Genomic DNA, 23,061 nt, shown 5'->3' on the forward strand with positions numbered 1-23,061 from the left:
ATTTGCACACTGGTCAGTTGAAAAGCCTTGACTTCTTTTTTTAAATAAGTCCTCTACGTGGAACATTAACAGAATTACACCTTATGCTTATACCTTACCCTCTCTTTATTGGCAACAAAGGCCAAAATCATTATTAAATCATCCACTTTTCTATGCTAAATGACTGTTCTCCTTACAAATTTATTTCAAAGAAAGTTGCGGCTGGTTTAGGTTGCAAGGTACAATAAAACTTTTGTTAGCCATGCTACGTCTGCTCTGCTTTATTAGTGTGTGTGTGCGCGTGCAAGTTCAAATATAGTGTTTATGCAGTTTTGATGCTAAGATTATACACCTTTATGGGCCTTCTTTGGCCCATGGTCTGTATGTTTGACACCCCTGCATTTGTTATCCCAACACCAGCAAAAAAGTATCTTGGAGCCATGCCCTGAACCCAAGAAGAAACTGTAGTATTTAAATGTTTTGTCTTGGCTGACAGTCGTAAAGCTGATTGGGAAACAGATTTTTAGTGTGAAAGGTTTGTTTGCATTACAAATAATTTAAATAATTTGCTCACGTGGTAAGCTGTGTAACAAGCCGATGGCATATAGCCTGCCTTGTTGGCAGAAGCTATTTAACTCAGCCCACAAGTGTCTGATTTGAAAAGAGAAAATGTAAGAACAATGCTTTTTAAAATTGGTATAGAGAGTAAAATGTGTAGCAGAGTTTGAATCTGCAATTCTCGCACATCAAACTTTTCCCATCACATATCAGATCATAAAGGCATTCATTTTCTATAAAATAATAATAAAGTGTAGGTTAGGTTAAGGGTATAGCTTTACTGTGCCAGTAAGGTGTCAGATATTTAATAATATTAATATAAATTCATTGAATTCTTTCTCATACTGTTATTATTGTATAATGTTTATTGTACAATACTGAGGTGCAAATAGCATCTGCCACTTATAAGGATCAGTAGCAAAATACATAAATTTTCATTTAGTGTAGAATGCATATCACAAAGAAACTATGCTAGTTTCTCTTAGTGTAAATACAATTTATTGCTAGTGTAAGTAGCATCTATCATTGTTTTAACTACTATTAATAGCATAATTGTGGTATAAATTTAGTTTTTTATTTGGTGCAAATACCCGCTAGTTTGATGTCTTTCCCTTCATGGTCCAGCTAAAGTATCTGTAGTAAGTGTGTATTTCCAAAGAGATGGGGCAATTAAAAGCCTATAATTGTTTCTTCCTAGCTGAGTTGATTGTTGTCTCTCGGACAAGTTTAGAGCATCGTTTAAGTTTTTCTGGTGTTTTCTGCACCGCACAAACCCCTAAACCTTGTGTGTATAAACAGAAACAACAAACCTAAGTGTGCACCATGTACATCATGTGATATTCTACCTACCCCTTTTTCCCCCGACCCGTGTAATAACATCCATGGTTCTACTGGCCGGAAGTAAGGGAGAGTCTACGGATACATAATCAGGAAACGAAAAACACACTTGAATCGTTCCGCTAGCACACCAAAGCCTAACAAACTCGAACCAACTGCGCTCTCTCTCTCTCTCCTTTCCCCCTTCTCTCCGATGGCGTCTTCGTTAAATGGGGACGAGAGTCCGTAGCAATGCGATGATTGGAAGAGATTGCTTCAGGCTCCACCCACTCGTTATCAGCAATCAGCCAATAAACAAGGGCCCTGAAAAATAGGGCCCTGACAGAGAGCAGAAGACAAAATATACATACACCAGAGAACACAAACATAGTCACACAGGGAAGCAACACCATCTTATAATATCCCCATTCCTTCTGGGTGACCCAGAAAAGCACCTTGGTTCCAAGGGCAGGAACAGAGATTCAGGATTCAGAGAGAGAGAGCAAGGGTGCAAGGGATGTGGTGGTCAGAGGCACCATGCCTATTTAAACAGAGGGGCACAAAATTTTTGAACAGTCAGTTTTGCATGCAACCTCCATATGACAAGGTATGTATCTTTTAATCAGTTGCATGGTTTTTTAGGAAGAAACAATATCAGTTATGTGCTGCACCTTCGTCATCTATTTGAGATTTTCACAGTTTTTATCACGTACATGAGCTTGACATTTATCAATTAGACCACAGATGTACCAGCGCTGGCTAATGATGTAACGGAAACACCCATATGCCCAAACCAAGACTTTCAGACTCTTTCTATGCTAGTATGCACTGTCGTTTAGGGAAAGCATTTGTCACCCACATTCATTTAGACCCTGCGAGAACTAGACCACTGAACAGTGTTTTTGACTTGAAGCGGTGCTGCCCAGACCGATCCGTGTATGTCACCAACTACTGTGAGAGCAGACTGCTCCTAATGCTTTCAAATTGCTCTTGTGATACTTTGGTTTAGTCCGTACAGAAACACCTCTTGGCAGTTGATGTGGCATCGTTTAAAGAGAGTTACTTTTGTTACAGTATCAACACTTTTATTTCAGGGTGCAAAGACTAGTACTCTTAAAGCAAATATATTTTCCATTAAATTAATTTAGTTATCATTATATTGAATCATTTAATATAGATTTAGAAATGCATAGAATGGAATATTAGATAAAATACACTCACCTAAAGGATTATTAGGAACACCTGTTCAATTTCTCATTAATGCAATTATCTAATCAACCAATCACATGGCAGTTGCTTCAATGCATTTAGGGGTGTGGTCCTGGTCAAGACAATCTCCTGAACTCCAAACTGAATGTCAGAATGGGAAAGAAAGGTGATTTAAGCAATTTTGAGCGTGGCATGGTTGTTGGTGCCAGACGGGCCAGTCTGAGTATTTCACAATCTGCTCAGTTACTGGGATTTTCACGCACAACCATTTCAAGGGTTTACAAAGAATGTTGTGAAAAGGGAAAAACATCCAGTATGCTGCAGTCCTGTGCGCGAAAATGCCTTGTTGGTGCTAGAGGTCAGAGGAGAATGGGTCGACTGATTCAACATGTTAGAAGAGCAACCTTGACTGAAATATCCACTCGTTACAACCGAGGTATGCAGCAAAGCATTTGTGAAGCCACAACACGCACAACCAGGAGGCGGATGGGCTACAACAGCAGAAGACCCCACCCGGTACCACTCATCTCCACTACAAATCGGAAAAAGAGGCTACAATTTGCATGAGCTCACCAAAATTGGACAGTTGAAGACTGGAAAAATGTTGTCTGATGAGTCTCGATTTCTGTTGAGACATTCAGATGGGAGAGTCAGAATAAGTAAACAGAATGAGAACATGGATCCATCATGCCTTGTTACCACTGTGTAGGCTGGCTTTGGAGGTGTAATGGTGTGGGGGATGTTTTCTTGGCACACTTAAGGCCCCTTAGTGCCAATTGGGCACCACAGCTGTTACAAGGAAGGAATGCAATGTGCAATATGGCCGCTATAGTGAATGAAGTCCCGCCTTACAGTAAAATGAGCCAATTGTCAATCAATAAAGACTGACACTTCTCTGGGGCAAGCCTCTTCACAAACTGTCCACATGCGCAGTTGCTGAAGCGACTTCGAACAAATTTTTTTTTTTGCCCAATTTAAGCTTAAGAAACAAATGTTCCCTATCGATAATTCACTCGTACTGCGTAGCAGGACGCTATGGGGAAAACTCCTTTTTCTCCGATGACTGAAGCAATTCAAAAGCGCAGTGAAAACTGCACGGTGATTGGTTGGAAAAAAGCAGAGCTTTAAACCAATCGTAGCGGAGCTGCCGGACCAATGGCGATGGCACCCGCCAAAATGGGCGGGGCTTATGGCTATATAAGCGGACACATCGCCGTAGGGTCTTCAGATCTCTTCTCCTTCAGCGACGACTCGTCTTCGCTTCCCGAGACTGACTGCTTCGCCGTCGAGAGAGCACCTGCAGCGGATTCGACCTTCGGCTCAGCGCCTTCGCTCCAGCGGATTCATCAGCGGCTTCGCTCCGGCGGCTTCTGTTGGCGTCTTCGCGTGTGAGCGGCTTAGCGATCCAGCCGGTCTTTTCCCTGCCGCTATCCGGCGAATCTAAAGAGCAATTTTCACGCTTTCTTTTCAGAGAGCGTTTAGAGCAAATTTCCTGCGGCATTTACGTGCAGTTTTCACTGCGCTACAATGCCGCGTCGTCCCTGTCGCTCGTGTGGGGTTTTCCTGCACGCTGTCGACGGTCACGACGAGTGCGTTTCATGTCTGGGTCTCTCCCACGCAGAGAACGCGCTAAAAGAGACGGAATGCTCTCACTGCGAGAGTATGAGTCTCTCCTCTCTGCGCTCGCGGATAGCTTTCTTTTCAGAGAGTGACTCCGCCCCTCGATCCCCGCCGCCGCTGCTCGCACAGGACTCTGTGCGACAGAAGCAGCGGGGTAGAGGAGCTAAGCGCTCGGGGAAACGCGAGCTCACGCCGGCACGCCGTGCCTCGTTTTCCCCGCAGAGAGATGTTTCCCCGGTTTGTTTCACCCGAACAGATCAGCGTCCACTGGCGGCCGCCTGTGACATGATCTCGTTCGGTGGAAACGAACCGGAGGATGACGACGCCATGTCGTTAGCGGCTTCAGACGGGGAGGAGTTAGCGGGCTCGCTGGATGACCCCGCCCCCTCGCCGTCTCCAGAACCCGGCGGACACGCCCCCAGTGCGGACTCCGAGCTCTTCCGGGTCCTCACGAAGGCGGTTAACGAGCTGGGTTTGGAGTGGTCTCCCCCAGAGGAACCCTCTCGCAGCCGCTTGGACGAGTGGTTTTTGCCGGGGCGCCGTCAGGCTCCTCGTCAACGTAACTCACCGTTCTTTCCAGAAGTTCACGGCGAACTCACGAAGTCATGGCGCGCCCCCTACTCGGCCCGTCTTCGACCTTCTTCCTCCTCTGCGCTCACCTCCGTGGACGGCGCAGAGGAAAAAGGATACGAGAAGCTACCCCCCCTCGATGAGTCTGTGGCCGCACATCTGTGTCCGCCCGCAGCCATCGGATGGAGGGCTAAAGCGTCTCATCCTTCCAAGCCGTGCAGGACCACCTCGGCCCTCGCTGGACGCGCATACTCGTCCTCAGGCCAGGCGGCTTCAGCGCTTCACTCCATGGCTGTGCTCCAGGTCTATCAGGCCAAGCTCCTCCAAGGCATGGATGAGTCCGACCCTGACCCTGCGCTCTTCAGAGAGCTACGGAGCGCGACGGATCTTGCTCTACGCGCCACCAAGGCCACGGCCCAGGCGATAGGCAGATCCATGGCCAGCTTGGTGGTGCTTGAGCGTCATCTATGGCTGACGCTCACGGAGATCAAGGATGCGGATAAGGTCCCCTTCCTGGATGCTCCTATTTCCACGACCGGCCTCTTCGGACCGGCGGTGGAGGGTTTCGCAGAACGCTTCACGGCAGCGCAGAAGTCTTCGCAAGCCATGAGGCACTTTCTGCCTAAAAGACCCGGATCTCGGCCGGTGGCGAGCCATCCTAAGCCAGCCTCGACGCAACAGCCGGTAAGAACCCCTGCTGCTCAGAAGGCTTCGGGAGCTGACAGCCGTCAGCGCTCCCGATCTGGACGGCGCTTCCCGCATCCTCAGCGACAAGGTCCCCGGCCAAAGATCACGCTGGACCCCGCGCCTCAGGCCCCATCCTGAGCCCGATGCGAGGAAGAGGAAGGCTACAGGGCCCGCTCCAGCCGGCCCTCCTTCAAAGACTGCTCTCATGTCTGCCAGGTCACCCCGTTCAGTTCCGGGTGCCGGCAAAAATGTTTTATTAAAATGCAATGTTGTAAGTGCGGGGCCTTTTCTAACGCCCACACCACATTCTGCAAAATGTTTAGTAAAACACAAACTTTGTCAAAAAAAGAGCAAACTTCCTCTTCCATTGTTCCTGGGAGTCAAGCCCCCAAAAGGCGGCGTATCTCCTCTTTACACCCAAACCCTTGCCACCCGGGCCAAGGCCTGGAGAGCCATCCCCGGGGTATCAGACTGGGTTCTGGAAATAATATCCCAAGGATATTCACTCCAGTTTGCTCGTCGACCCCCGCGCTTTCGCGGGGTCGTCCCCACCCGAGTGCAGGACTCAAATTCTCACGTTCTGCGCACGGAGTTGAGGAATTTACTGGGAAAAAGAGCCATAGAAATGGTTCCCCCAGACCAAATCGAGTCAGGCTTCTACAGCCGGTACTTTCTAGTACCAAAGAAGGACGGCGGCTTCCGCCCCATCCTCGATCTCAGGCATCTGAATCACGCCCTTATGAAACGGCGCTTCAGGATGCTCACGATGAAGCAGATCCTCTCGCAAATACGCCCAGAGGACTGGTTCTTCTCCCTGGACCTGGAAGATGCTTACTTCCACATTCAGATAGCCCCTCGTCACAGACGATTCTTGAGATTCGCCTACGAGGGAATTGCTTATCAATACACGGTCCTTCCATTCGGACTTTCTCTAGCTCCCCGCACTTTCACGAAGTGCATGGACGCGGCTCTTTCCCCTCTCAGACAGAAGGGAATCCGCATTCTGAATTACCTCGACGACTGGCTTGTTCTAGCCCAGTCGGAGGACGAGCTAAAGTCTCACAGATCCCTCCTCCTCAGCCACCTGGAGTGCCTGGGACTCAGGATCAATCTTGCCAAGAGCGCACTGTCACCCAGCCAAAACATTTTGTTCCTGGGAACAGTCTTCGACTCAAAACGCATGACCGCCAGAATTTCTCCAGACCGAGCTCTGGTCATTCGACGGCTCGCGGCCTCATTCACACCCGGGGTTTCACGCCCCCTCAGGGTTTTTCAGAAAATGCTAGGTCTGATGGCCTCTGCATCTCAGGTACTGAGTCTGGGCATCCTCCGGATGCGCCCCCTCCAGTACTGGCTGAAGCCCAGAGTTCCTCCACACGCTTGGCGTCTTGGTCGACTGCGTGTTGTGGTGAATCAAGCCTGCGTAACCGCCCTAGCCTCGTGGAAAGATCCCCTTTGGCTAGAGCAGGGTGTGCCCATGGGCTCCACATCCAGTCGGAAAGTGGTCACGACAGACGCCTCCAACACGGGTTGGGGGGCTCTGTGCGATGGCGACCCGGCCTTCGGCCTCTGGTCGAACCAGGAAGGAAGCCTCCATATCAACTACCTGGAAATGCAGGCAGTATGGTTGGCCCTCCGCTACTTCCTACCGGTGCTAAAAGATTGTCACGTCTTAGTCCGATCAGACAGCATGACGGTAGTATCTTACATAAATCACCAGGGAGGCCTCTCCTCAAGACGCCTTTTTTCCCTAGTTTCTCACCTCTTGGAATGGGCCCAGTCCAATCTGCGCTCACTGAGGGCAACTCACCTTCCAGGCAAACTGAACCGGGGAGCAGATATGCTATCTCGGAGCAATGTTCCTTCAGACGAATGGACGCTCCACCCCATGTCGGTTCAACAAATCTGGAAACTCTTCGGCAAGGCAGAAGTCGACCTTTTCGCCTCAGAAGACAATACTCACTGCCCGACGTACTTCTCGAAGGGCAAGGACGCCTTGGCCCACGCTTGGCCCAACCGGCTCCTCTATGCTTTTCCCCCGATCGCGCTCTTGCAGCAGACGATCAGGAGAATCAGGGATCAAGCTCACCGAGTGCTTTTGGTAGCCCCTCTGTGGACGAACCAGCCTTGGGTCGCAGATCTCTCCCAGCTGCTAATAGCAGCCCCGTGGCCCATTCCCCTGAGGCGGGACCTCCTCTCTCAGGCAGGGAACACGATATGGCACCCCCAGCCAGAGCTGTGGGCTCTGCACCTTTGGCCTCTCGACGGGAGCCTACGGACCTCCCAGAGAGCGTACTGAACACCATATCACAAGCTAGAGCTCCGTCTACTAGACGCCTCTACGCCCTCAAATGGTCTGTCTTCGCCTCCTGGTGTACAACACGCGGCGCTGACCCAGTGTCCTGTGACGTATCACTGATACTGTCATTTTTACAAGAGTTGTTGGATAACGGCCGTGCCCCTTCCACACTCAAGGTCTATGTGGCGGCAACAGCCTCACATACCCACATCGGAGGACAAGGAGTGGGCAAGAACGATCTTGTCGTTCGTTTCCTGAAGGGCTCCAGGCGGCTACACCCCCCTCGCCCTCTTACAGTTCCCTCTTGGGATCTGCCCACGGTCCTGAGGGCTCTAAAGGGTCCTCCCTTTGAGCCGCTGCTATCTGCGGACCTCCGTCCTTTGACGCTCAAGACCGCTCTGCTTCTCGCTTTAGCATCGGTGAAGCGTGTGAGTGACTTACAGGCTCTCTCTGTGAGCTCATCCTGTCTGGAATTTGGGCCTGGCGACGCCAGAGTCGTTCTCAAACCAAGACATGGCTATGTACCTAAGGTGCTCTCTACTCCGTTCAGAGCACAGGTTATTTCGCTCTCTGCTCTCCCCTCCTCAGAGCGGGATCCAGAGCTTAGTCTGCTCTGCCCAGTCAGAGCGTTAAGAATATACTTTGAGCGCTCCGCCCCATTCAGACGGTCGGAACAGCTCTTTGTGTGCTTCGGTGACCGCACCAAAGGGTCCTCGGTCTCGAAACATAGACTATCGAAGTGGATAGTTGAGGTTATATCGCTGGCTTACTCTTCCTTGGGCCTTCAATGCCCCACGGGAATTAGAGCCCATTCCACTAGAGGCGTTGCCTCTTCCTGGGCATGGTATAGCGGTGTCTCTATAAAAGATATCTGTGCGGCGGCCTGCTGGGCTTCGCCGTCCACTTTTACAAGGTTTTATAACCTGGACGTTCCGGCCCTTCAGGCCCGGGTCCTTTCTGCTTGAATTAGGTCGCTGAGCCATGGCTATGGCCACGCCAGCACTTAATTACTTTGGGACGATAACCGGTCTAGGCCACCTTCTAGCTTGGCCTCTACCGCTTTCAGGGTTTCCCTGCTTTACTCCGTCTCCGAGCCCAGGCTCCGAGACCATTTATGTTTTTCGTTCCATCTGTAGCACGGCGTGATTATACTTGTTCCCCATAGCGTCCTGCTACGCAGTACGAGTGAAGTATCGATAGGGAACGTACTCGGTTACTTACGTAACCTCGGTTCCCTGAGATACGGGAACGAGTACTGCGTTCCTTGCCGTGCTACGAGCTGCTGTGTCGTCGCTTCAGTCGAAGTAACCTGAAGACCCTACGGCGATGTGTCCGCTTATATAGCCATAAGCCCCGCCCATTTTGGCGGGTGCCATCGCCATTGGTCCGGCAGCTCCGCTACGATTGGTTTAAAGCTCTGCTTTTTTCCAACCAATCACCGTGCAGTTTTCACTGCGCTTTTGAATTGCTTCAGTCATCGGAGAAAAAGGAGTTTTCCCCATAGCGTCCTGCTACGCAGTACTCGTTCCCGTATCTCAGGGAACCGAGGTTACGTAAGTAACCGAGTACGTTATGTAATACGGACCCTGATATTTAGGACAGTTTGTCCTTTGTTCATTTGTGACCACGAATCTTGGAAACGTAAGATAATTTTTGTTTTATTTGTTTGTTTGCGTGAGGATATCTGGTAATGTATATAATGTTGTTAAGCCCCTTGCGGAGCTCTGTACATTTAAATAATGTATCATTTAAACATTTTAATGTTTAGAATCTAATGTAAATACATGTAAATACGTTTTGAATGTTTTATCTTTTTGTTTCAGGGAAGGCTTTCGTTTTTCCTCTCAAGAAGCCGCATCCAGTTTTGGAGATGACCGTCTTCTGATTGAAAAGTACATAGATAACCCACGACATATTGAGATACAGGTATTTTCTGGATAAACTCACCTCACTCGTTTTTCTTTTTACTAGGCATGTACACATTTTGAAATAAGATGCGTCACATTTGTGTTCAGATGCACTTTCACTTCTAGTCTCTGAACTGTCACGTACTAAATTTTAATACAAACAAGTATCCAATGAAGTCATTTGTATATACATAGACATAATTGATACTATATGTTTGCTGCAGTGGTGACATATTTAGTTACTAGTTTTGACTGCCTTTGTATTTTTCTTACTTTGGTAGTCAATGGGGGGCAGAATCTGTCTTGTTATAAGCATTCTTCCAAAGATCTTGGGCTATTTAATATTTTGTTCAGTTTGAACTTTCTAATGGTAAAAAGGTAGTTTCTGAAACTAATGATAAGAATCATGAGGCGTCAAACAAAGAAAGAAACAAACAATGTTTTTGCAATGTTTATGTAACCCGCGGTTCCGATGGCTATCCAAAGATCTCATCTCGTCCTGTTTCATGCACATATTTCACAACATGCTTTTATTTATCAATAGTTTTGACATGTATTATCCTGAAAGCGTGGTCTGTCAAAACAATTCATGAACTGGGCTTGTCTCTGAACAAGCACTTGCTGCGGCTGCCACATTTAAAATAACTTTAAAAAGCCTGAAATTATGAAAAAGCCTACTGTAGAGACATTTCTTGATTTATGACAACCTATCCCCAATGTATGTGAATGTTGCCTACAAATATGTATAACTGAATGTTTATAACCTAATCCTGGTTTAACATGGGAAACCCAGCTGTGTTTGCAGTGGTATTTATTCCATATGGGGATATATGCTGATAATGCAACGATATTATAGAGCACATTCGGTTTTAAAGGAAATAAAGCTTAATCATGTTAGAATTCGGTTTTGCCATTTTTATGAATAACGCACATCGCAATTCACACGCTGAGAGTTTTTCACAGGCACTCTGATCTCACTCGCTGTATTTCTCAATTTGCACAAAACACAGAGCGAATACAAAATTAAAGCTCTCTCTATGCAACCCAGCAATAAATAAAACATTCCTGATATATTGAAAATTATTCTATGTATTTATGTATAATTAAATATAATTATTAGTGTCTGTGGATTTAAGTTCTTGTTACTTTTATATTGTAGACAGCGTTTGTCTTTTACGCCTAAACCTCTTAACTCTTGCTTGTCTGCTGAGTGAGGCAATGAGCTTGACCAGTCAACTGTGAAGATCTGTGAATAGACTGCCACTCAGTGGTTAGCAAGAGTCTACACACATTAAAGAAGTTACACACATTAAAGAAGTTACACACATTAAAGAAGTTACACACATTAAAGAAGTTACACACATTAAAGAAGTTACACACATTAAAGAAGTTACACACATTAAAGAAGTTACGTATGTAACCTCGGTTCCCTGATGGAGGGAACGAGACGTTGTGTCGAGACTGACAGAATGGGGTTTGACTTGAGAACCTATCGTCTCCGATCTACTTTGAAAAGGCCAATGAACTTTGTGAATGGGACGGCACGCCAGACTCCGCCCGTACATACGGGTATAAAAGGGAAGATGGCATGCCCATTCGTTCAACTTTCTGGGCTTCGGATCTTGAGAGGCGCTCTCGTTCGCTGCAGCGGGCCGGCCCATCGCTCGTGGCATGATGGACACAACGTCTTGTTCCCTCCATCAGGGAATCGAGGTAACATGCGTAACCTAGACGTTCCCTTCCTGTCGGAGCTGCTCTGCCAGGCTCGTACCCCCCAAGTGCTTAGTTATGGATGGAATGCCTATACTTCGTACAATGGAGGAAATAGGGAGGCTGTAATGGCCCCTGAGAGGGAGCTTCGCAGGCCAACGCCCAGCCACTGTCAGTCTCACTCAAGACCCGGTTCGACGCCCGTGCGAAAAAAGGCGGGACACAGCCCATCCCTCAACTCTGCAGATGTCTGCCAGAGAGGCGCATTGAGCCCGTGCCCACGAGGAGGCTGCACACCGGCAGAGTGAGTGTCACTACAGTGGTCAGGGGCCTGAGATCGGCAAGCCAAGGGATGACGTCTACGATCCAGTGCGCCAGTCTCTGTTTGGAGACAGCCTCCCTGCTGTACCCTGAAACAGACAAAGAGCTGCTCAGAGCGAGAGCTCCGTGTAGGGCGCGTACTGAACACGACAGGAAAAGGGTTGGGACTTCCTCCCTCCTTCCCTAACTCCTAGTCCGCGGCGGGGGTGGTAGGGACTCTGGGCATGTGGCCAGGTTGGGGTCTAGCCCATGTGGGGTACCCCAACTCTAGGCATCCGCTGTACTCCCGCTTTTCCCGCAGTCAGCTGTGCGCAAAGGCATCCGTGCCGAGGAGGTCTCGGTTATGGAGTACACAAGCGGACAATGGGAGGTGTGCAGGGGGGCAGACAGGACCCCCTGTGCCTGCCTGCACTGCTCCCAATGAGTTGGACCGCGGGGATGGAGTCGGCAGCTTCTGCGGAGCGTCCTGCCAAGAGAGCATGTCGACTGTCTGATCGAGGTGACCAGATATAAATGACCGCAGGGACACCACCCACTGCTGATTTCAGAGGAGGCGTCCGGCGAGTTGTGACATCTGCCATGAACGAACGCCACCTGATGGTTGATGTACGCTAGGGCAGCTATGCTGTCTGCAGCATGTGCTTGTGCCAAATGGGAGGCAGGGGCCTCTGCATCGCAAGGAAAGCTGACAGCGACTCCAGGCAATTGGATTGCTACTGCAGGCGGGGGCCCGTCCAGCCACCCGACACTGCCTGCCCGTTGCACACCACACCCTACAAGAGCAGGGAGGCGTCTGCCATCCAAACTGCTCTAATGGGACTCCAGCCCGGAGTGGGACATGTCTGTCCGAGGGGTAAAGGTGCGCCGGCAGATAGACGTGATGGGAACACGCCCTGTGCTGGTGTGCCACGCTCTCCAAGGAACCCGACTTTGAAGCCAATGCTGAAGAGGTCTCATATGCATCAACCTGAGCGTCATGACTGCCGAGAAGGACGCTAAATGCCCCAGGAGCCTCTGAGTGTTTCAGGGTGACCACTGACTGCTGCCTGACGAGGTCCAGGTAGCACAGCATCGACTGGGCACGCTCTCGTGAGGCATGCTGTATGGTAACTGAGTCTAGTCCGATACCAGGAAAAGAGTTGCTCCGACAGGGGAGAGCATGCTCTTGTCCTGGTTGACCTGTAGGCCCAATCGGTTTAGGTGCCAGGCACATGGCCCCTGTGCGTAGGCCACAGATCCCACGAGTGCCAAGATTGGTCAGTCGTCAAGATAATTAGCAGACACACTCCCTGCTCCCGGGGGGAGTGAGGGCAGGCTCCGTGACCTCAGTGAAGGCAAAGGGAGGACGGGTCAGACAGAGGGGGAGGAAGCTCTACTTGCACTTAAATCCTGCACTGTTAGAAAACTACAGACCAGTATCGCTACTCGCCTTCATTGCCAAGGCCCTTGAACATGTTGTATATAACCAGCTCTCCTCCTTTCTCACGCAGATCAATCTCCTGGAAAGCAACCAGTCTGATTTCAAGAGAAGTCATTCCACATGGACTGCGCTGAGCAGCCTCTTACTCGTCTGTACTCATCCTACTGGATCTGTCTGCTGCTTTTGACACCATTAACTCCACATGCTCCTGTCGACCCTCAAGGCTATGGGTGTCTCTGAAATGGTGCTGCAATGGTTCAAGTCTTACCTCTCCGGTAGGTTATTTAGAGTATCCTGGAGAGTAGAGGTCTCGGAGTCCCAACATCTCAATACAGGGGTGCCCCGGCAAGTGCTTGGACTGTTGTGCTTTTCCGTGTTCATGACATCCCTAGGTTTCTGTCATTCGGATACATGGCTTTTCCTATCACTGCTTTGCAGATGATACACAATTCCACCTGTCTTTTCAGCCTGATGATCCAACTGTTTCTTCACGCATCTCTGTATGCTTGAGTGACGTTTTGCTCTGGATGAAGGACCACCACCTGCAGCTAAAGCTTGCAGAAACAGAACTGCTTGTAATCCAGGTCAACCCAAAGATTTGTCACAATCTCTCCATTCTGCTTGGCTCATCTACCATTACACCTTCCAGAACAGCCAGAAACCTGGGAGTGGTAATCAGTGATCAGCTAAACTTCACGGATAATGTTGCCAGCAACGGTCTTGTAGATTCATCCACTACAACATTAGAAAAGTTAGACCTTTCCTTTCCAAGCCTACAAAAACCAAACCTCTAGTGAACGGATGATCCAGAATGCAGCGGCAAAATGTGATCTCTTTTCAGTGGAGAGAACTATCACACCTCTCTTTATTGAAAAAATGAAGCCTCTCTGAAACACGCAGATTTTTTACAAAGCTCATCGCACTGAAAAGCGAGGTGTGCTATGATTGGCCAGTTAACCAGTACGTAGTGATTGGTCGAATACTGCAAGCATGTGATGGAAATGCAACGCCTCTTACCATATTTGGAACATCAGGTTCCAAAGCAATTGTACTGACAGGTGATCAAATGCCATCGTTACTTCCTTGTATCAATTTGAGCCCGAATCTGATCAGGAAAATGAAGATGATCAAGCCGATACATCAACTTTGCCAGCGCGACTTGAGCAGGATGTTAAGGATGGGTAAAGTTTTATTAAAAAAACATTGTTAAGTTGTTGAAAAATATAGCTAACTGTATTACCTTTTATATACAACTTTATAAAGACTATAAAAACAAACAACCATATACATCATACAGAGTTTGTGTGAGAGAGAAACAAGCTCGCATTACAGAAGGGAATGGTAACATAAAAAATACAGCGTGAGGCCCTTCTTGATCAACCAGTGTTACGCCATGTCTCGTCACAATTCGACGAAGACAATAAACCCCATTATAAACACGACATTTGTTGCCTCTAGTTGGACTTATTAGGACTTATGTTGTCTTTTTTCCAGGCACGCCTGTCTGCATTTGCAGATCACACCAATAAACAACATGCACTACAAAGACAACAAACTCAACTCATGTTAGTCCGTAACAAAGTCTTTTATTGTAGTTGTAATAGTTTTAAACTTTCGTGTAAAAAGCTTTCGTGCACAGCCGGCCTTGATCTCTTCCAGGTTCATGAAGGAATCATCCGTGAAATATGCTGCACACACTTTAATTTTCGGATTGTACTCTTCTGGAACAGTATTGTAAATAAAATGTAACCATTTGCCTTTAGTTGTCTGATCTTCTGGAAGGGCAAACAAAGAGGTTTTCTTTTCGCAATGAAACAAACAGCGTCTCTGCGATGCCGACCATACAATGAGATTTAAAAGTACGCCAACTTTACTTGCGTATATATTGGTGGTCTTAGTCAAGTCATACCACGAAATAACGTACATTTATGGGGGTGTGGTTACACAAGGCGTTTCAGGCAGGTATGTTTTGTTCCGACACTTACATTTTTGCAATTTTACTTGTCTAATACATGCATGGAGACTTACAACACAACGAAGACACAGAAAAACACGTATTTGCACTAAATGACTCCTTTAATTTGTCTCATACATAGCACAGCGTCTGTCTGTGTAGCAAGCACATAGACAAAGCATATTTATGTTCTTTTTAGTATACTACATTTACATTTGGTCATTTAGCAGATGCTTTTATCCAAATCGACTTACAAAGAAATACTCCCGTCTAAACAGTCAGTAACAGTGACAGATTTTTGTCATGATAGTCAGCTGCGCTACGGGCAATTTACATTTACGCATTTGGCAGATGCTTTTATCCAAAGCGACTTACATTGCATTATCCTATACATGGAATCCCTAGCCAGCCAAACAGCGATAATATATTGTTGTTTTTCTCAGTTTATTGCCGCCAACTTGTTTTCTCTTACTCTTACTCTTTCTCTTTTTTGATCTGATCACATTGCGTTATTGTTATAATACCTTTTGAGCAATTCCATGCAAATGTCAACCTTAAAGGGATAGTTCACACACAACTTCTGTTTACTCACCCTCGGGTGTGTCACCGAATTTAATATCACCTTACCAAAAGGCAGCGGTTCACATGATTGCAGCTTCTCTTTGCAGATCATTTTGAGAAATGTTGTTTGTTATACTGCATCTTCAATTTAACCTGTTCTGTTTCAATATACCCAAGTGTGTTTAAAGTTTAATATACAGGTTTGTGGCTCTTCACTTCATTTTTTAATTCACAATTGTAATGTGATATTTACTGATCTTTTTTAGCAACATCTATAGGATTTGTATTAAATCTATAATCATGGACTTGAATGATAATTGAAGTGAGTCGGAACATCAGAATTGATACCCAGCCCTAATATGAATATATTAAAAATCAATTATATTCCCAAATACTTAATTGTATTCCAATTAATCCACACCACGGGAAGCTTTTCACCAATTTCATTTGGGCAAAAACTGTACTACTATTTTGAGATTTTGCTTAACACCTTAAGAGTATGAAGTGATTTACATATAGTAATAACTATAAAAATAGTATAAAAGAGATTAGGAGGTGCTGCTCTATGGATGTTTGTACTACTATTTGCAATTGTTTATGATGTTTGCAGGTGTTGGCAGACAAACATGGCAATGCTTTGTGGCTGAACGAGAGAGAGTGCTCCATCCAGAGAAGAAACCAGAAAGTGGTGGAGGAGGCACCCAGGTTTGTTTGAGTAATTTTACTGAAAAGTGAGCATTAAATGCAGGTATAAAGAGAAGGTCATTTTCAGATTGGACTCGTATGCTGCGTTCCGAACTTGAGTGTGCCCCCCGCAACATTGGTTTAATATCACTCTCAACTTGACTCTATCAAACCCTGGTGCGTTTGCGCTCGTCTTACATCATCAAAAATGTGCATGGCACATGACAGAAAACAACACAGTTCAATATATTGTATTTTTATTATTTGGTACCGTTATGCGCAGCAGAGTATATTACATTTGGGTTTACTGTATACGCGTTACATGCAGACGGATTTCTGCTGCTTGCAAACCAACTATTTTGAGGAAACAGTGGTTTACCATTGACCGCCAGGTGTGCACCCGGGTTCGCTTGTCAGCTTTCACATTAGCGAATTTTCATGGGAAGCGTGCCCTGTTCCGAACGAAACTTCAAGTGTGAAAGCCACCTTAAAAAGCTACAGACAAGGCTTAAAGCTAGTCCCAGACGACAATAAATGTGTGACTTGTCTTAACTCGATATAAAATGGCCAGAAATATCTTAAAATATATCAGTGCCATTGTTTTGTCTCAAGATGCACACCAGTAATGTATTCTTCTAAGGCATTTTATAAAAGTGACATAAATATCTAAATTGAACTAAGGCATGGTCCTGGCTTAAGCTAAACTATGTCTGTGAACCTGGGCACTGGAGTTTTAAATCCTAGAATCTGTTAGCATCAGACAAAGGGAATCTTCACAGATTGCCACTTTAAAACTTTTACTTGTGTCTCCATGTAGAATTGTCTCTCATTAGCTATTGTAATAGTACTGACACAATTATCCCAATTTAAAATCATAAATATTAAACCTGTTTAATTATTCTGAGGTGGTCTCAATTTCTCTGTGAGCAGGTTTGAAGTTAAAGGGATAGTTCACCCAAAAATGTAAAGAAATGTAAACACCCAAATCTGTATACATTTCAAACAAATGAAGATATTTGTTAGAATGTCAGTAACCAAACAGATCATATCCCCATTGACTGATTGTATTTATTAACCTACTTTGGGGGTCAATGGGGGATGAGATCTGTTTGGTTACTGATTTTCTTACAAATATCTTCATTTGTGTTCAGCAGAACAAAGACAACTATATACAGGCTTGGAACATCCTCAGGTTGACTAAATAATGACAGAATTTTCATGTGTGGGTAAACTATCCCTTTAACTTCAAACCTGCTCACAGACACTTCAGGGCCCTTTTCATTTAGCTTCTTTTGCACGTCTACCCATGGGCAAATGTGTGTGTGTCCTTCTCAACAACACCACTTTCCCAGCAGCTAGTACTTCACTAGTACTGACACTACATATTAGTGCAAGATCTAACCCACCTTTTGGAATTAACATCACATAACAAATCATACAGGCATTTTTTTTCAACAAAATGAAGAAAATATTTGAAAATGGCTAACAGGTGTTTAATAAAAAAAGAGAGGTTAAGGGTAGTAGAGAGGTCTTTATTGTCCCAATTAGTTAATAATTAATTAATTATTTAATAATTTTAATACATATAATAATTTAAAATGTTATTGTTGTTGTTTAATGTACAACATTACTTGTCTACCTTGCTGTGTTGAAATGGAATGTTTTATAATATAGGTACTATATGGATAAATACTATATTTATAATAATTTATAGGGACTATATGGACGAGATTTGCTATGGACAGAAGCAAAGGTTAAGGTCCACTTTAACTGTCCACTTTGCATAATTTTTATTACAGATTTGCAATTTGGCGCCACTGCGCTCTCACTCTACAATAACTCAGAATAACAAAGAATCGATGCAACGTCGTGAAAACACTGCGGGACGTTGTCTTAATTTGACGTTGTCTTATCCGCCGGAAGACACACAGTCTCACTCTGACTTCCCAGCCATTCTCTTTCTCCATCTCGTCCTACATAGCTGGCATTTAAACAGTCTCCCCCCAATTACTGTAACGAAAAACAGGTGTTCACAATGTGCAATTGACCTACTTACACACCGCTTACCTCACCCTTTCGCTGCCCGTCCTCGCTTGACCACAAAGATATTTAGAAGATAGCTGGTAACAGAACAGCACTGGCCCTCGTTTACTTCTATTGTATGGACACAAAACCAATGCAAGTAAATGAGGGCAGTTTCCAACATTCTTCTAAATATCTTTTGTGTTCTGCAGAAGAAAGTCAGAACAGGGGTTTAGAATGCTATGTGCTTTTTGTACTTAACAATCCTTTATTTTTATTAGACATTCTGCTTCAAAAATAAACAAAGTCAGAACATAGGTGACAGCAGACAAGTGTGCTTGTTTTTAATATGTCAGTAATTTGAATATCCAGAAACTAACAGATACAGTGCAAAGCAACAGTGGAACAAATTTATGCATCAGGTAGCCTCAACCTGAATGTTCAAGCAAATTATTAAATCATATTATTCATCACAACTTTATTATCTAATCTGTTTTTTGTGTGAATAGATTACGCAATGATAGTTAGACATTACCAGATGCTTTTATCCAAAGGGATCTGGAAAAGGGAGAAGGACAACAAGGATATTTGTCCTATAATGAAGCGATATTCCGTAAGGCAATCATATGAAAAGTAAAACTTTCAACAATTGTTAGAGACATAACAGCTAGGGGAGAAGAGAGAGGTAAAGGAGAGGGTCTGTCATGGAAAGACTTCTTGTTCTTTTTTTAGATGATAACCTAAATGTGGGGATGGTCAAAATAATGAACAGGACTAATTGTCACACATGCTAAGCTACTTGCTTGTACCACTTTTTAAACAGCCAATTTCAAGTGTGTGTGTTTGTGTGTTTAGCACCTTTCTGGACCCAGATACTCGGAGAGAGATGGGAGAGCAGGCTGTGTCGCTGGCTAAAGCAGTGAAGTACTCCTCAGCTGGCACTGTGGAGTTTCTTATTGACTCCAAGAAGAATTTTTACTTTTTAGAAATGAACACCCGTTTGCAGGTTTGCATTTTCCTTGTTAAACAATACAGTGAAGTGAATGGTGGTATCAGAGCGAACAGCTGTTGATTTTTTGGTCCATAACATTTAGATGAAATATCAGAAAATATAGAAATCGAGGGAGGGGATAGTAAAAACATGAGCTGAACTTGAACCACCTAATCATGATTCCAGCATTTGCACAGCAAAGCCTAAAAACACTGGCCAAGCACCGAATGCAAGTAAAGATCTGCATTGGTGAGTATACCAGATGTGCCGTACACATTTTTAAAAGTAACAATGCATTTTTTAAACTGGTAAACAGTGTGTTTAACTATCATAAGACTTGAGAGAGCTGTTGGCGTCTCAAAACGATCAACTCTGATAACCCGAAATGTGGCAATCACACATGATGTTGTGTCACTGAAACGGACACATAATGCACAAACGTTATAAACAAATGATGGCGGTACGCATTTATGAGACGGGTGACAATTCAATCATGATGGATCACAGATTGATGTATTTTGGATGAATTTGTGAAAGAAAGTGTAAACATTACCTTTAAAATCAAATTATTTTTGATCATCTGTGACCAAGATCTGATTATCACATGACGTTGTGAACAGCATGTATAAATTCAGATTCCGTATTTTTGACCTTGCTGGGATTACCTGCGTTAATTGCATAAATTTACATATTTGTATTTGTGATTGGGGGGTTGAGGGATGGGGTTTTGGGAATGTGCATGACGTCATCATCCAAGTTGGCAACTGGATCCTTTCTACACTCTCTACATTCAAAACATTTTTTTTTATTAATGGTCATTTTTGAATAAGAGGGGAACTGAACAGCGTTTTGTAACATATACAGAAAATTCTGGGTCTGCGATTTAAGTCGTCTATATGATGTAATTTTAAGCAACATTATATAGAGAGACTAAAATAGCGAAATAGCAATTTATATTGTGTTTCCTATTGAATTAATTACGTACTTATAAACACCTTAATCTGATTAAAATGGCCAATCCGGTCAAAAATGTTGGTACGTCATGTGTTCTGACATTAAATTTCCAGATGGTTAAAAAATTATTAATTATATAACTGGTACGTCGCGTGTGAACTGTGAAGCTGGATGCTGCTAACTAAACACCTCACACAGTAAATGTTTATTTAGTTTTTATACATTTTCTGCATGGTTCTCATTTCCTCTAATCACAGTTGTGCTATAACTTCCAGTTTGACCAAATAGCTTTTTTTAATATCAGTATCGGCGTTAGCCATAAAAAAAAAACTCATATCGGTTGAACATTTCATTGGGAGTAAATATAACTTGTTTTAGAGCTACTGATATACGAGACAAAAAACTACATAGGAAAAATATTATTTGGATAACTTCACATGCCACCTCACTTCCATATATTTTCATAGGCACACATATTGTACATGTACTTATTGGTATATGTATTTCTCTCTTAGGTAGAACACCCCATCACAGAGTGTATTACCGGGCTGGATCTGGTGCACCAGATGATTCGCATCGCAAAGGGTTACAAACTCCAGCAAAAACAATCTGATATAGGCATAAATGGTTGGGCCATTGAGAGCAGAGTCTATGCAGAGGTAAATACAATGCAATGATGTGTTCCTGGTACGTAGAGAAAGACTGTTTTTGTCAGGTGGGTTAATTGTCTAATGCTAATTGTCTAAAATAACTGATAAGCTTGCAAATTAAGAGAAATACCTGTTACTCCACATTTGTATAATTTTTTGCCAGAGCTCAGTCTCTGTTATGGTATTCTTATTTTAGTCTTGTCCTCTACTGGCTCCACTTTCACATACAAACAGCAGCAGCCATTTTTTGCACTTAGATTTAAATAAACACTAGTGATGAGCAAGAGGCAACATTAATAGTTATTGCAATACTACTTTAAGACAATGGGCCTCATTTTTTAAACATTTGTAAATATCAGGAATGCAGCAATTCTCAGAATAAACCTTTTGGTTCCTCCACTGTTCATTTCACGTACGTAGTCATTTGCTAAAATCATTTCAGTTCATTTTTTCTCATTAATGTACACACAGCCCCATATTGACAGAAAAACACAGAATTGTTGACATTTTTGCAGATTTATTAAAAAAGAAAAACTGAAATATCACATGGTCCTAAGTATTCAGAGGTACAAGTGATAATTTACTTACCCAAGTTCGTCACAATGTATACAAAACAATTGCACAACGTCATGAGATTAAAGTAATTCTAGACATATGTAGATGAAATAAATTATAAAATATATATAATGAAATGTTAAAAACATATTTTAAGCCCTGATATTTTGGTTAATTTAAACTGAAACAAAGCAGCGCCAGATGTGTCTTTAAACTGATGTGGATCAGAGCAGCATGTCTAATAAAACATATACTCATTCCATAGGACTACAAGATTAAAACAAAATCATTGATGCTGATTATTGCTTTTGATGTTGTAATCTTGATTATTAATTTTAGATATTAGAATACATTTACACGCTGAGAAGCATTTATGAATTGTTTTATTGCTGTTTTGATTCTTAAAGGAACATGAAAATCTGTTATTCAAATGGGAAATGTATAGAAAACAAACAGAGAACATCCAACATCACTAAAACACTCAATGGCTTCAAGTTATACCATAAGGAGTTTGACTACTCTACTGAATCTCTTTCTGACATCGTATCTGTACGCGGTTGTTAATGATAAACATTTTGAGCGTGGTGCACTTCAGCACAGCTCTTCTTCACCTGCAAATCATTCAAATGCCTAACTCTTTGTAAGTCACTTTTAGTCATTTAGCAGACGCTTTTATCCAATGTAAATGTAAAAATGTATCCGTTTTTCAAATGAACTCTTCATAACGTTATAAAGTAAGTAGATAACTTAATGGTATGGTAAAATACAAAAACGTACCTGGCTGAAATGGCAAGCATGTACGCTTTAATATTCCATTTGTTAATGCAAATTGCAGAGATCCATTTGCTTCTTTTCTATCTTTCATCAGTCTTTTAAAAGAAATCTGAGATTTCGCCCATTAAAATCCATCACACAACAACTTTTTTCTGTTCTAAACAAAGCAAAGATAGCAATAAATGCAGACTTGCTTGACTTTGGTGTGCGGTGACGTCAAATCTTCAAACGTAAAAATGAAAGCTTTTTTCAAACAACATAAGTAGCGGGGGTATTTTCATGACCCTTTGATGCGATTCAACATTTGGCCATGCTTAAGCTCTACATAGCATAATTTTCTTCATACCTATAATCAAACATATAATATATATATGTAATTCCTGGTTTCAGAACCACGGAGCTTGACACATGTGAGTTCTCAAAACCTGAAAGACTCTACAGCAGTGGTTCTCAACTCTGGCTCAGAAGATCCATTTTTTCCTGCCGAGGAAAGCCCTGACTCTGATAAAGCACAATTGAACAAGCAATAATATTGTAAATAACAAGTAACATCTTCAGGAATAGACTTATTAAATAATTGCAGTGCAGCGTAAATCTTATCAGCGTATCACATTCAAGGAATAGTTAATTTTATAATGTCATGATATTTCACTCGCTCATATGTCATGTCGTGTTTATTTCTTCTGTCAAAAACTAATTGAGGCTTATGAGGAAAGATTTCCAGGGTTCTTATCCATGTAATGGACTAAAACAGGGGGCTGTTGTTTAAGGATCATCGCAGCTTCAAAAGGTTCTACACGACACCAGCCGATAAATAAGG

At 43.9% G+C, this 23,061-nt stretch overlaps 1 protein-coding gene across 1 annotated transcript in view; it reads left to right on the forward strand.

Annotated features, from left to right (window-relative positions):
- The window catches only part of pcca (propionyl-CoA carboxylase subunit alpha), a 78,441-nt gene that overhangs the window by 26,314 nt on the left and 29,066 nt on the right, over positions 1 to 23,061 (forward strand). Inside the window, exons 10-13 of the mRNA XM_079461503.1 lie at positions 9,562 to 9,664; positions 16,222 to 16,316; positions 19,173 to 19,323; positions 20,778 to 20,921. Coding sequence (XP_079317629.1) covers positions 9,562 to 9,664; positions 16,222 to 16,316; positions 19,173 to 19,323; positions 20,778 to 20,921 — 493 coding nt within the window. The remainder of the gene's footprint in view (positions 1 to 9,561; positions 9,665 to 16,221; positions 16,317 to 19,172; positions 19,324 to 20,777; positions 20,922 to 23,061) is intronic.

This window comes from Barbatula barbatula, assembly GCF_947034865.1.
Source record: "Barbatula barbatula genome assembly, chromosome: 8".
In the NCBI taxonomy this organism is placed as follows: Eukaryota; Metazoa; Chordata; class Actinopteri; order Cypriniformes; family Nemacheilidae; genus Barbatula; species Barbatula barbatula.